A 14957-nucleotide genomic window follows, 5' to 3' on the forward strand; every position below is an offset into this window, starting at 1 on the left:
GAGCAGATCGACTGGTCCGGACCCTTGACTGGTCCGAACCCTTGACTGGTCCGAACCCGGGACTGGTTTCAAACAGTTTCGTTGGACAATAAAGCAGACTGTAAACGGATGGGGTTGTAGGCGCCCTTATAAACACAAACATTAAAAATCAGGAACATGACGGTAAGCTGTCCAATATACAAAAAGAGTTAGAAACAGAAATACAAATAGCTAGAGCTTCATTTAAGGTTATTAATATAATATTCAAGAGGTTGCTAGTAGAATTGCAGTAAATCAACCATTCAAATCATTATGAAGCTGTGTGTAGTCTGTGGTCAGTCAAACAAACGGGCTTCCACATGGATAAACTCATTTTTGTGGAAATTGGTGTCACGCCCCTTGTGCAGATATCCCAGAACTAGCTACAAGCAGTATTAAAACAGAGAAGTGTTTCTGGGTATGCCCAAATGAGGAAAATCTGTGGACTAAAATCACAAGGGTATTAAAAGAGGACAACATCAAAGCTGCTTTCATAGAAAACCTGGAAGCTTTCTACAACAGATGGGAACATAAAAAGTCTGGGCTGAATGGTACTGCCCTTGATACTGCCCATGTAGTCACAAACTGTAAGGCTGGAGGTGATGTCCTGGGAGACAGTAATAGTAAAGCTGGAGGTGCTGTCCTGGGAGACAGTAATGGTGAAGCTGGAGGTGCTGTCCTGGGAGACAAAAATGGTGAAGCTGGAGATACTGTCCTGGGAGACAGTAATGGTGAAGCTGGAGATTTTGTCCAGGTAGTCGGGAATTATACGCAGGAAGGAATACATATAAATGACCTCATAGGGGACAGGAGCCATAGTAGGGAAACAAGTGTAGTCAAAGATAAGATAAAACCAATATTGCAAACTAGAAATTCCGCAGGAAATAGCAAACAAGAGGACTCCAATAGCAATAGTGAGGATAAATTACCAAAAACAACTGGTGGGAGCTCCATTGTTGGTGCTAGGGAGGATAGAAGTAAGACAGGGAAACATGCACCAACAGGGAATACAGTCACAGAAACCCAAGGCAAGCGGAAACCAAGCCTGTGCACATACTATGCACTTGGTATCTGCTGGCATGGGAAATCTGGAAAAACAGATGGGACGTGCAACTATGACCACCCTAGAAAATGCCATGCCCATATGACAACAGGAAAATGCAAACTCCCTTCCTGTAAGCTTTTTCACCCTGAAATGTGTACCTCTTCAGTACAGGAAAGACTGTGCTATAACTTAAATTGCCAGGCATACCATCTAAAGGGGACAAAAAGATACAAAACATCCAGGCCATGGGAAAACCTGGGTAGCCACAGCCACTCAAGAGGGAGAGGTTTTTTAGTGCCAGGAAGGAAAAAAAACTGGCAGGAAATGGCAGAAATCGTACACCAAATCCAGTCATTCCTGGAGTGGAACCACAGTCGATGGCCTCCACTCCAAACCAACAGATACAGATACTAATGCCGGAAAAAAAAATCCCCCCCCAGTACCAACAATACCACCAGTCCGATAACATTCTTCTTTGCAAATATACAGGGTCTAAAGCCAGCAACAAACAACAAAATACCTTTCATCCGTGGACTGCTTGCAGAGGCAAAGGCAATGTTCGCGGCTTTCACTGAGACCCACATAAAGGATCACTTGGACAATGAAATATGGATCCCAGGTTACAACCTATACAGATGTGACAGAGTGAACAGGCAAAAGGGGGGGGGGGGTTGGCCTGTACATTGCAGAGTCACTTGTTTGCACAGAACTGCTTAATGCCTCAAATGACGTAGTGGAAGTTTTAGCAGTAAAGGTCGAGAACCAAAACCTAGTCATTGTGGTAGTCTACAAGCCTCCGGATGCAACATCCCAGCAATTCCAGGAACAGCTGTTAAAAATTGACCACTGTCTGGAAAATCTTCCAGCTCCTGCACCCAACATCTTGCTCCTGGGGGATTTCAACTTAAGGCACCTAAAATGGAGGAATATAGCAAATAATATTGTTGCAGTAATAACACCAGGAGGCAGCTCTGATGAAAACTCACACTCACACGAGCTTTTAAATCTCTGCACAAAATTCAATTTAAACCAGCAAATAATAGAGCCTACTAGACTGGAGAATACACTAGACCTCATATTCACTAACAATGATGATCTGATAAGAAATGTCACCATATCAAAAACAATATACTCAGATCACAACATAATTGAGGTTCAGACATGTATGCGAGGAGCCCCAGACCGACAAAATGAGACTAGTCACGAGGGAGCATTCACCAAATTCAACTTCAATAACAAAAACATAAAGTGGGACCAAGTAAACCAAGTCCTAACCGATATAAGCTGGGAAGATATACTAAGCAACACAGACCCAAACTTATGCCTAGAACAGATTAACTCGGTGGCACTCGATGTATGCACAAGGCTTATTCCTCTAAGAAAAAGGAGGAGTAGATGTAAAATAGAAAGAGACAGGCGCTCCCTTTACAGGCGACAGAAAAGAATAACAGAGCGGCTAAAAGAGGTCAATATATCTGAAATGCGCAGGGAGACACTGGTCAGAGAAATAGCAAGCATCGAACTTAAGCTAAAAGAATCTTTTAGGAGTCAGGAATCGCGGGAAGAACTAAAAGCTATAAATGAAATCGAAAGAAACCCAAAGTATTTCTTCTCCTATGCCAAATCAAAATCGAGAACAACGCCCAGTATTGGGCCCCTACTTAAACAAGATGGGTCCTACACATGACAGCAAGGAAATGAGTGAGCTACTCAAGTCCCAATATGACTCAGTTTTTAGCAAGCCGCTAACCAGACTGAGAGTCGAAGATCAAAATGAATTTTTTATGAGAGAGCCACAAAATTTGATTAACACAAGCCTATCCGATGTTATCCTGACGCCAAATGACTTCGAACAGGCGATAAATGACATGCCCATGCACTCTGCCCCAGGGCCAGACTCATGGAACTCTGTGTTCATCAAGAACTGCAAGAAGCCCCTATCACGAGCCTTTTCCATCCTATGGAGAGGGAGCATGGACACGGGGGTCGTCCCTCAGTTACTAAAAACAACAGACATAGCCCCACTCCACAAAGGGGGCAGTAAAGCAACAGCAAAGAACTACAGACCAATAGCACTAACATCCCATATCATAAAAATCTTTGAAAGGGTCCTAAGAAGCAAGATCACCACCCATCTAGAAACCCATCAGTTACACAACCCAGGGCAACATGGGTTTAGAACAGGTCGCTCCTGTCTGTCTCAACTACTGGATCACTACGACAAGGTCCTAAATGCACTAGAAGACAAAAAGAATGCAGATGTAATATATACAGACTTTGCAAAAGCCTTCGACAAGTGTGACCATGGCGTAATAGCGCACAAAATGCGCGCTAAAGGAATAACAGGAAAAGTCGGTCGATGGATCTATAATTTCCTCACTAACAGAACACAGAGAGTAGTCTTCAACAGAGTAAAGTCCGAGGCAGCTACGGTGAAAAGCTCTGTTCCACAAGGCACAGTACTAGCTCCCATCTTGTTCCTCATCCTCATATCCGACATAGACAAGGATGTCAGCCACAGCACCGTGTCTTCCTTTGCAGATGACACCCGAATCTGCATGACAGTGTCTTCCATTGCAGACACTGCAAGGCTCCAGGCGGACATCAACCAAATCTTTCAGTGGGCTGCAGAAAACAATATGAAGTTCAACGATGAGAAATTTCAATTACTCAGATATGGTAAACATGAGGAAATTAAATCTTCATCAGAGTACAAAACAAATTCTGGCCACAAAATAGAGCGAAACACCAACGTCAAAGACCTGGGAGTGATTATGTCGGAGGATCTCACCTTCAAGGACCATAACATTGTATCAATCGCATCTGCTAGAAAAATGACAGGATGGATAATGAGAACCTTCAAAACTAGGGAGGCCAAGCCCATGATGACACTCTTCAGGTCACTTGTTCTATCTAGGCTGGAATATTGCTGCACTCTAACAGCACCTTTCAAGGCAGGTGAAATTGCCGACCTAGAAAATGTACAGAGAACTTTCACGGCGCGCATAACGGAGATAAAACACCTCAATTACTGGGAGCGCTTGAGGTTTCTAAACCTGTATTCCCTGGAACGCAGGAGGGAGAGATACATGATTATATACACCTGGAAAATCCTAGAGGGACTAGTACCGAACTTGCACACAAAAATCACTCACTACGAAAGCAAAAGACTTGGCAGACGATGCACCATCCCCCCAATGAAAAGCAGGGGTGTCATTAGCACGTTAAGAGACCATACAATAAGTGTCAGAGGCCCGAGACTGTTCAACTGCCTCCCAGCACACATAAGGGGGATTACCAACAGACCCCTGGCAGTCTTCAAGCTGGCACTGGACAAGCACCTAAAGTCAGTTCCTGATCAGCCGGGCTGTGGCTCGTACGTTGGTTTGCGTGCAGCCAGCAGCAACAGCCTGGTTGATCAGGCGCTGATCCACCAGGAGGCCTGGTCACAGACCGGGCCGCGGGGGCATTGACCCCCGAAACTCTCTCCAGGTAAACTCCAGGATCCAAGAAATTGGAGTTACCGTCACCTACATCGACCCAAACCTGATCACATTATAATAATACAAACCTTTTATTGAGAAAATAAGATAACTGCAAACTCACTGAGACAAAGTAACCTCGGACTGTGCAAGAAAATGATGAGGAACACTTCTTATTTTTTTTTTTTTTTTTTTGTTATTTGTGGCGTTGGTGGTTGATTCTGTGTGTCTGTCACGTTGTCTCCCTTTCTCTCTCTAGATAGGCTGTATAGTCCTTGTGACTTAGCGCTTCTTTTTGATTATAATAATAATCTCTCTAGATAGAATTAGAGATAGCCTAACCAGCTAGACTTCAGGAGATAGCATCGATTAGAAAGCGTAAAATCTGTTATGTAATTTACTGCTGTTTTATCAACATATTTCCAGTTTGAACACATGCCTAATATTAATCTCTCTTGTGTGTATAAAATAGTTACCTGATTACCGCTGGGTTTCCTGGGAGGCGGAGGATGGCTCTCCCAAGGAAGATCTCTCACTCTTGCTCTGCGGGCGTGCTGCCCACGTTTACCCACCTCAGGGTGGGAAGGGATGGAATGGTGATGGTGCCGGCACCCACCCGCCCTCCTGCAGCCCACCATGGCCACGTCCACATCCCACATGGATCACAGCTACTGAGGTTAGTTATGTATTTAACACTTGCCATTATCTATTGAGTGACGCTTATTACAATTTTTTTATAAAACTGGCTGCGAGAGTAGCATATCAGTTTCACGCTTAGCGGACAGTCTCTACCACTACACTTTAGTTCTGGTATGTTTGTGTTGAAAACATTGTCAGAATAAGTAGTAAAGTCCTGCACGAAGTTTGGTTAGGTTGACGATCTTGAGAATATTGTCCCTGTACTGAACAAAATGCCGGCACCAATATCTTAACGGTGTAGAAGGTTCTACCGATATGACAGGTGGAGACCAGAGTGGAAACAAGAGATGCCTTTCGTAGTAGTTTATTCTCTATAAGGATTACAATGCTGAGTTTACAGAAATTTGGTTATTGTTTGGTTTACATGTAGTAAAATTGTGATTACAGAGTGTACCACTAGAACGCTTAGCATGGCTAGGCATTTCGGGCATACTTAGTTTTATTCTTAATTGTAAAATATTACAAATTATGAGGTAAGTTGGTATTATGGCTAAGTGACTAAATACTAGTTTGTGAGTTTAGCAATGTGAATGCTTTTGTTTTGGCACAGTATATAGTTTCAGTATTGGAGTATCACAGGATTCATTATTTTAAGACTGAGATTAATATTTCTGTTTCTGTTTATGGTCAAATGAGTGAGCGAGTGTAAGTGTGAACCACCAGGTGGTATTCGTGTAGTTAGTTGATGGGGTGTATCAGGGAGATAAGATGTTTTCTAATGGTAGTTTTGAAGGTGATGAATGTGTCTGCAGTTCTAGAGTTCTCAGGTAGGGTATTCCAGATTTTAGGGCCTTTGACATACATTGAATTTTTGTAAAGGTTTAGTCGGACACGGGGAATGTCGTAGAGATGTTTGTTTCTGGTGTTATGCCTGTGGGTTCTGTCACAACTATCAAGAAAGCGTTTTAGGTCAAGGTTGATATTAGAGTTTATGGCCCTGTAGATATAGATTGCACAGTAGTAAGTGTGGATGTACTGAACTGGGAGTAAGTTTAGATCTTTGAAGAGTGGGGGGGTGTGCTGCCAGGGATGGGATTTAGTGATTATTCTTACTGCAGCTTTTTGTTGGGTTATTATTGGCTTTAGGTGTGTTGCTGCAGTTGATCCCCAAGCACAAATAGCATAGGTGAGGTATGGATAAATAAGTGAGTGGTATAGTGTGAGAAGGGCATTTTGCGGCACATAGTATCGTATCTTGGAGAGGATCCCAACCGTTTTGGATACTTTTTTGGCTATATGCTGGATATGGGTGCTGAAATTCAGGTTGTTGTCAAGGTATAAGCCTAGGAATTTTCCCCCATTATTTCTGGTAATTAGAGTGTTGTCAATCTTAATGTTAATTTGTGCATCTCCTGCTCTGCTACCAAACATAATATAGTAAGTTTTGTCAGTGTTAAGCGTAAGTTTATTGGCTGTCATCCAAGTCGATATTTTAATCAGCTCCTCGTTCACAATGGTGTTGAGGGTGGCAAGATTAGGGTGAGAGATGACATAAGTCGTGTCATCAGCAAAGAGAATGGGTTTCAGGTGTTGGGATACGTTTGGAAGGTCATTGATGTATATGAGGAAGAGCAGGGGACCAAGGACACTTCCCTGCGGAACTCCAGTATCAAGTGGCCGTGTTGCTGATGCTGTGTCTTTAATGGTGACGTACTGATACCTATTAGTAATGTAAGATTTGAAATAAGCAAGCGCATGGCCTCTTATACCGTAGTGGTCAAGTTTGTGGAGTAGGATTTCGTGGTTTACTGTGTCAAAAGCTTTTCTTAGGTCAATAAAAATTCCTAGTGGATATTCCTTATTTTCCAATGCTGTGTAAAGCAGATCTAGCATTTTTATGATTGCATCATTAGTGCTTTTATTTTTCCTGAATCCAAACTGGCAGGGGTTGAGTATGTTTTGAGCCGTTATAAATGAATACAGTCTCCTGTGCACGAGTTTCTCAAAGATCTTGGATAGCAATGGTAAGTTAGATATTGGCCTATAGTTGTTTAAGTCTGTAGGGTCACCACCTTTATGTATTGGTGTAACCCTTGCCATCTTGAGTAGTTTCGGGAAGGTGCTAGTCTCTATTGACTTGTTAAAAAGTAATGAAATAGCATGCGAAAGGACATGGGCCGCTCGCTTGTACAGTAATGGTGGGACATGAGACAGATTCCCCGAGTTATTTTTAAGTGACTTTATGATCTCAATGACTTCCGTGGGCTCAGTTGGTGCAAGATAGAAGGAATTAGGGAAATTTCCATCTAGGTAGTCCCCGGCATGGGCATTGGTATGTGGGATTTTACTGGCGAGATTAGATCCTATGTTTGAGAAGAAGTCGTTTATCTTGTTAGCTGTGTCCGTGGGATGTAGTGGTGTTTCATTAGGTTTAGTTAGGACAATATTCTTGGTTTTTCTCAGTTTGTGGGTCCCTAGAATCTGAGAGAGTGTTTTCCAGGTCTTTTTTATATCTCCTCTAGTGTCTGTGAATCTACTGGAGTAGTATAGTTGTTTGGCTTTTTTTATTACTTTGGTGAGAGCTGATGAATAGTGTTTAAGAGTATCTTTGTGTATTAAGCCCTGTCTATATTGCTTTTCATATTGGTGTTTCTTGTCAATGGATTTCAGAATGGTGCTGGTTAGCCATGGGCAACCAAGCCGTTTGTTTGTGATCTGTTTTGTTTTTATAGGACAATGTTTGTTGTATAGTCTAAGTAATTTGTTAAGAAAGATGTCTGTCCAGTCATCAATACCATTGGCCTTGGAGAATTCTGTAGGCCAATCAACAGTCTCTAGGTCAGCTGTGAACTTCCTTACTGAGGCCTCGTCATGGAGTCTAAATGAGACTTTGTTGTATTCAAGTGGTGGTTTACTAATGTTTGTCAGGAGGAAGGTAGGGTAGTGGTCTGTAGTGCTATCTGTGATTATCCCTGATTTAAGGGGGGCTAGTATATTGGTCCATATGTGGTCTATTATGGTTGCACTTGTCTCAGTGAGCCTGGTTGGTTTAGTTATTGTTGGTATGAGAAGTGTGTTGTTCATATTGTTGATGAAATCAGTTACAGGCTGATCATCTAGTAAGCCAAGGTTGATGTTGAAGTCTCCAGCTAAGAGAAGGTGGTGCTTATTCATTTGTCTGTTTGTTATTAGTGACTTTAATTTCTCACTGAAATTTGGGATGTTTGTGTGAGGTATCCGGTAAATGGCACCGATTGTTATAGGCGTCTTTAGGTTTTTTACAGTAAAATTAGCAAAAATGTATTCCCCATATTCATCACTAAAGCAAGTGGTGCTAAGACAAGATAATTGGTTAGAGTAATAGATTGCAATACCACCCCCAACTTGGTTTGTTCTGCAGTTGTGAATTGCTGTGTATCCTGGTAGAGGGTAGATATCTATTGTGTCCTGCTTAAGCCAGGTCTCAGTAAGAATAATGCAGGAGAAGGGTGTCTTTAGTGATTCAAGGAGTGCTAGGAGGTCATCATAGTGTTTGCTTAAGGACCTGATGTTGTAGTTAAGTACTGATAGACTTTTAGCATTGTTTAGGATAGTGGTGGCTTGTGATGCTGTGTAATAAAGGCAGTTACTTTCCAATAGGTTTTGATTGGGTGTCAGATTGTGGAGGTTTAGATCAGGGTCAACGTGATCAATCATCTTCTAGGTTTAAAATTATGGTTATTTATATCCTGAGTTGTGTGTTGAGTTCTACTACTGATATCTGTAGTGGTTGGAAGTTTGGACAAGTATATAGCTAGAGTATTTTGGTCATGTAGGGTATATGTGAGTGCAGTAACCAGAGTCTTTAGTACGTGGAATGCTGCTAGGGCGTGAGTGAGATAATGCAAGTGAAGCATTTAAGGAAAAGTTTCCTCAAATGACAACAGGCAAGTTGCAAGTGACCCGATAAAGCTACAAAGAGCAAAATGTTATGCCAATAATAGCTTATTTCGCAGTTTGCGTCTGCCTTTTATACTTTTTGGCAATGTCATTTCATCCATGCTAGACTGTCTTCAGTTTTAGATGTGTAAAGTACGGTCTCTGCAAACTAAGATTACACTTTTCACTTCAGCAAAGTGTCTGCACTTCATATATCAGCTGGAGGATTTTTACGGTTCGATAAATCAACATTAGACCGCGAAAGACGTTTATAGAAAAATAGAGAATATTTTCCTTGCCTCCTTCTCTTGGAGGTGGTGGAAACAGTTGTAGAACCCTGAGACCTAAGGAAACGCAAGGAGACATGTCAAGCTAGACAAATATACAACAAAACTATAGCAGTGACAGTCATCATTTATCATAAACTAGAGCAGTCAACAAGGTAGTCTCGAAACTCTTTCGGCCGCCTCCATACTAACGTCGAGCATATCAGACACCTGGCATCTTAACCACTTGTATTTGTCTAGTGTAGTGTTTATTTTTGTTATATTATTTGTTATGGCTCTTGTGAGTAGGTCGTTAGGAGAGATGCTCTGACAGGTTTCACAAAACTGCAAACATGCTCCCATCAAAGTTAATTAATGTTTATCAGACACTGTGCATCTGAATGTACTGTTCACCAAGAACCCGACTGTTGTGTTTGTTCACCAGAGCATACGGTACACCGGTATTGTTAGTTAAGCTGCTCAAGGTAAGTTCCTTGATGCTGATGAGAGGCTCATCATTCAAGGAATTAGACTTGGCCTTCCCTTCCTTAAATTGAGCCTGATTATTTCCCGTTCCCCAGGAGCTGTATGGCCCCCTGCGGGTTTAGCGCCTCCCCTAAATGATAATAGTGTTATGTAACTTCGAACATATTTCTTGCTTTCGTCTAGTATAAATAGTCGATATCACCCTAACAATGGTTTTCAGAGTAACTATATATGCAGGAAAATTACACCAAAACACGAAGACGGTTTACCTAAATTAAGTCAAAATAAGGTATTTAATTTTGTAAACCCTTGAAGGGAGCGCCTTGATGCCGGTGTAAACAGATAGTGAGTAACGGCAGGGAAACTCGGCGCAGCACCTGTGAATCAAACTTGATTACCTCCCATTTCCCAGGCGCTGTACAAGCTCTGATGGTTTCATTCCTAAACCGTATTAATATGAGGGTGGTGGTGCTAGTGGCTTGCACCCTTCCATTTCCCCTTCGCCCGGCTACTAACATTGAATAACAGGCTGGCATTTCTTTACTTTCTCCCCACCAGGGTAAAAAGCAAGGGTGTACTGGACAGCTGCTGCCTTCCCTCCTTGCTATCTTAATTGCAAAAGGTGCAGCCTCATCTTAACTCATCATTTCTCTAAAAGTTGACAACCAGATCGGTGTTGCTATTTCCATTGGGTTATACAGTATATAACACACTGTGATCTTTGTGTACCTCCAGAAGGCCCTCAGTTGCATAACCAAAAGTTACAGTTAGCGGATTATTTGACTAAGACCCGTGTCAGGAAACGCTTGCTCTGTTTCCTGATGAATAAAACACCATTTTTGGGTCATTATTTAAGGTCCTTCTCCAGGATGTGGCACAATCGAATAATTGATTGGTATTTATTTTAGTAGGTAATAGGGACAGCAGGTATTACCAGACTTTCCCATACATCTCCCCCTCCCTTAGGATTCGACTTCGATCCTTTAGGTTATGAGCCGAACACTCAACAACTAGCCATATTCAGTCGATAGGCCTTAAGACTAACGCGCCCCTCGAGGGAGGCTCCTTGACGCTGGTGAGGAGCTCATGATCCAAAGAATTCGACGTGACTTTCCTTGAATTAGGCTAATTGCTTCCGACTCCCGCAGGCAAGCTCCCTCGTGAATCTAATAATAATAATAATAATAATAATAGAATTAATATTAATTAGTTATTTGCATGTAATGTATATTATAGGCAGTATTATTAATTAAACAGGGTGTGGGTAGAGGTGCGGGGAGCAGGACTGTATGTGTACCCACACAGGGCAGCCTCCCTGCCATCTCTGGTGGTGCCCCAGCTCGACCTCTGTGACGTCACGGTCTCCCGGGAGGACACAAGCCCAGCCTACCGTGTTTCCCTCTCTCTTAGGGTAAGTCAGTCTTTATTCCAACATGTTTTAAAGAAGACGGGGTATTACAGTACTATGCATATACAACATTTCTAGTAAGAATTACAAATGTCAGGCGGCCATTATCAGTTCTTATGATAGGAACATTAGATTTTATCATTGTATTTATTTTTTACCACAGAGTTAGTCCTGACGATATTTAGACATTGACTTAAAACTACCATACATGTATCTTCATAAAATACAGATGCCCACTGAAGCTGTGAAGTGTATACCTGGTGACAGTTTGGTTAATCAGTATTTCGTTTTTATTTTTTATTTTTTTTGGAGGGGGGGGGGAAGGGGGTATACCTAATTTTGTTTTCAAACCAGTCTTCCTTACCTCCTTTTGTGGTTAAGAACATAAGAATGAAGAAAATGCAGTAGGCCCATTGGCTCATACTAGACAAGTCCAACACTTACCCAACCACACTTACTCATATACCCGTCCAGCCTATATTTACAGCAATCCAAAATTATCAACCCAAAGATGCTACCCGGGATTTTACTCCACTCATCTGCAACTCTGTTACCAAGCCAGTACTTTTTCTATATTATTTCTAAATATAAAAGTCCAAGCTATTGCTTCAGGTCCTGTCTTGGTTAGATACTTTGAGATAACTGTAGTAAACTCATCTTTGTTGAAATCCTTAGGTCCTTACTTAGAATGCTACCCGCAACAGCAGACTACATCCTAGGAACCTATTTACTGTCAGGTGAACAGAGGTAGGTGTTAAGACTTGACCATGCTTCTCGGCCCGCCTAAGATTAGCCCGGGTCGTCTTGGTTTAAGCCGACTGTTCTAAACCTGATGCGTTATATAGGTTATGAAAGGTTATAATATACACCACTTTTCTTTGTAACCTCGCTGAAATATAAGTTAATATAGCCGGAAAAAATTACTGATATCACTGAAATCTAAACATCCTACCCGGTCAGCCAATGAGAAATATATGTTGTGCACAGAGTAAACCTTAAATAATAATCATAAAGTACACCTATAAAATGTATAATATAACAAGTTGTAATATTTAACCTTAATATCTGCATCTAACGCTTTAAGTTTCAACACTGATATATCTATTTAACAAAACATTGTCTGAGTGTTTGTAGGTCACTTTCTAGGCATGTCATAACGTTTACTACATCGATATAAGAACATAAGAACATAAGAACGAAGGAACACTGCAGAAGGCCTACTGGCCCATGCGAGGCAGGTCCAAGTCTCCTACCGGCTTAAGCCAATGCACCCAACCTAGTCAGGTCAGGTCACATTGACTTAAGGGAGGAACACGGCAACCGACCTGTTAGCACAAGCTATCAGGTCTAACTCACACCCACCCACATCTACTCATGTATTTATCCAACCTATTTTTAAAGCTACACAACGTTCTGGCCTCTATAACGGTACTTGGGAGTTTGTTCCACTCATCCACAACTCTATTACCAAACCAGTACTTTCCTATATCCTTCCTGAATCTGAATTTTTCCAACTTAAAACCATTGCTGCGAGTCCTGTCTAGGCTAGATATTTTCAGCACACTATTTACATCCCCTTTATTTATTCCTGTCTTCCATTTATACACCTCAATCATATCCCCCCTAATTCTACGTCTTTCTAGAGAGTGCAGTTTCAGGGCCCTTAGTCTATCCTCATAGGGAAGGTTTCTGATACATGGGATCATCTTTGTCATCCTCCTTTGTACATTTTCCAGAGAATTTATATCCATTCTGTAATACGGTGACCAAAACTGTGCAGCATAATCTAAATGAGGCCTAACCAAGGATGTATAGAGTTGAAGAACAACCTGAGGACTCCTATTATTTATGCTTCTTGATATGAAGCCAAGGATTCTATTAGCTTTATTGCGAACACTTATGCACTGTTGTCTTGGTTTCAGATTACTGCTAACCAGAACTCCTAAATCTTTTTCGCAATCCGTAATATTAAGATCTACATTATTTAGTTTATATGTGGCATGGTTATTGTCCTGTCCAACATTTAGAACCTTGCATTTGTCTATATTAAACTGCATCTGCCACTTCTCCGACCACTGCATCAGTCTATTCAAATCTTCCTGGAGTGCTCGAATGTCCTCGTCAGAATGAATTCGACGGCCTATTTTGGTGTCATCGGCAAACTTGCCGATGTCGCTCTTTATGCCCTCATCTATGTCGTTTATGTAGATTGTGAACAGCAGGGGGCCCAACACTGACCCCTGTGGAACACCGCTCGTGACGCTTCCCCACTCTGATTTCTCCCCATTTATGCAAACTCTCTGCTGCCTATTTGTCAACCATGCCTCTATCCAGGAAAAAATTTCTCCTCCTATTCCATGTGCTTTAATTTTCCTCAATAGTCTCTGATGTGGGATCCTGTCAAAAGCCTTACTGAAGTCCATATACACAATATCATATTCATTACCATGATCTACCTCCTCAAATACCTTAGTGAAAAAAGTTAATAAATTCGTAAGGCAGGAACGCCCCTTTGTAAAACCATGCTGAGATTCGTTGATTAATTTATGCTTTTCAAGATGGCTACGAACTGCCTCGGCAATTATTGATTCCATAAATTTTCCCACTATGGAGGTTAGGCTTATTGGTCTATAGTTCGAAGCTAAGGACCTGTCACCTGTTTTGAAAATAGGTATCACATTTGCCATTTTCCACTTATCTGGCACCATGCCAGTTTGTAGTGATATGTTGAAAAGATTAGCCAAAGGTGTGCTAAGCTCCTCTTTACATTCCTTTAGAACCCTTGCATACAGTTCATCAGGGCCTGGGGATTTGTTAGGTTTTAATTTATCTATTTGCCTAAGGACCATGTAATATTTCCGCTCGAATTTATTTTCGAATGAAGTGTCGCTAGAGGTGGCAGGACTTAACCCCCCCCACCCCCCCTCTCTATCTCTCTCTCTCTCTCTCTCTCTCTCTCTCTCTCTCTCTCTCTCTCTCTCTCTCTCTCTCTCTCTCTCTCTCTCTCTCTCTCTCTCTCTCTCTCTCTCTCTCTCTCTCTCCCTCCCTCCCTCCCCTATTTACCGTATATATGTTTTAACATGTCTTTTAACTCTTCGTAAAATAATGTGAAAAAGGAGACTTGCAGCTTTTCCACCCACCTGACCTCTCTCCAGCTTATCATTGGCATTTTCGATAAGATAGTGATAATAACTGCCCTCCATTCCGTGTATGGCTTCTCACCCTCCTGCCTCTGAGAGCATCAGTGCATGCTAACTTTCGCCAGTGGTGGCAAGTTCCGGCCTGCTGCTGTTACGGTCTTGCTTAGTACTCATTTACATAGCGGATTCCCACGCTCCGTTTTCTTTGATGACCCTTCGTGGTAAGCTCCATGAGTTTATTTAGGCTTTGGGCACATATACAAATTACTTTTACAATATTCTTGAGGGCCCGCCGGTGCTGTGGATACGTAAAACGTTCATGTAGATTTCACCTAGGAAAAACCCAGTAAAGTCAGTGTGACTTGCTTCCAATGGTTCCCTAACATTGGATAATGTGTGTTCATTATTTTAAAATTGTATTCACTTGTATTTACACTATTTACTATTGTAAAGCTACACTACTACTACCATATTGTGAATAAGGTTGAATTATAGTATGTTATATGCACACAAATAGGTGTATCCGTCAGTGTGTGTACATTGACCTGGCTCATT

The 14957-nt window shown here is 41.7% G+C and overlaps 1 protein-coding gene across 5 annotated transcripts in view; it reads left to right on the top strand.

Moving 5' to 3' along the window:
• The window catches only part of LOC128698994 (uncharacterized), a 53817-nt gene that overhangs the window by 11892 nt on the left and 26968 nt on the right, over positions 1-14957 (top strand). For 4 of the 5 annotated variants that reach the window (XM_070090261.1, XM_070090264.1, XM_070090265.1 and 1 more), the window contains exons 2-3: positions 5018-5221; positions 11112-11265. In XM_070090261.1, coding sequence (XP_069946362.1) covers positions 5055-5221; positions 11112-11265 — 321 coding nt within the window. In that variant the 5' untranslated portion in view covers positions 5018-5054. Of the gene's footprint in view, positions 1-5017; positions 5222-11111; positions 11266-14487; positions 14624-14957 lie in introns of those variants that run through there. The other variant, XM_070090268.1, reaches the window with a different exon arrangement.

Source organism: Cherax quadricarinatus, chromosome 31, assembly GCF_038502225.1.
Source record: "Cherax quadricarinatus isolate ZL_2023a chromosome 31, ASM3850222v1, whole genome shotgun sequence".
In the NCBI taxonomy this organism is placed as follows: domain Eukaryota; kingdom Metazoa; phylum Arthropoda; class Malacostraca; order Decapoda; family Parastacidae; genus Cherax; species Cherax quadricarinatus.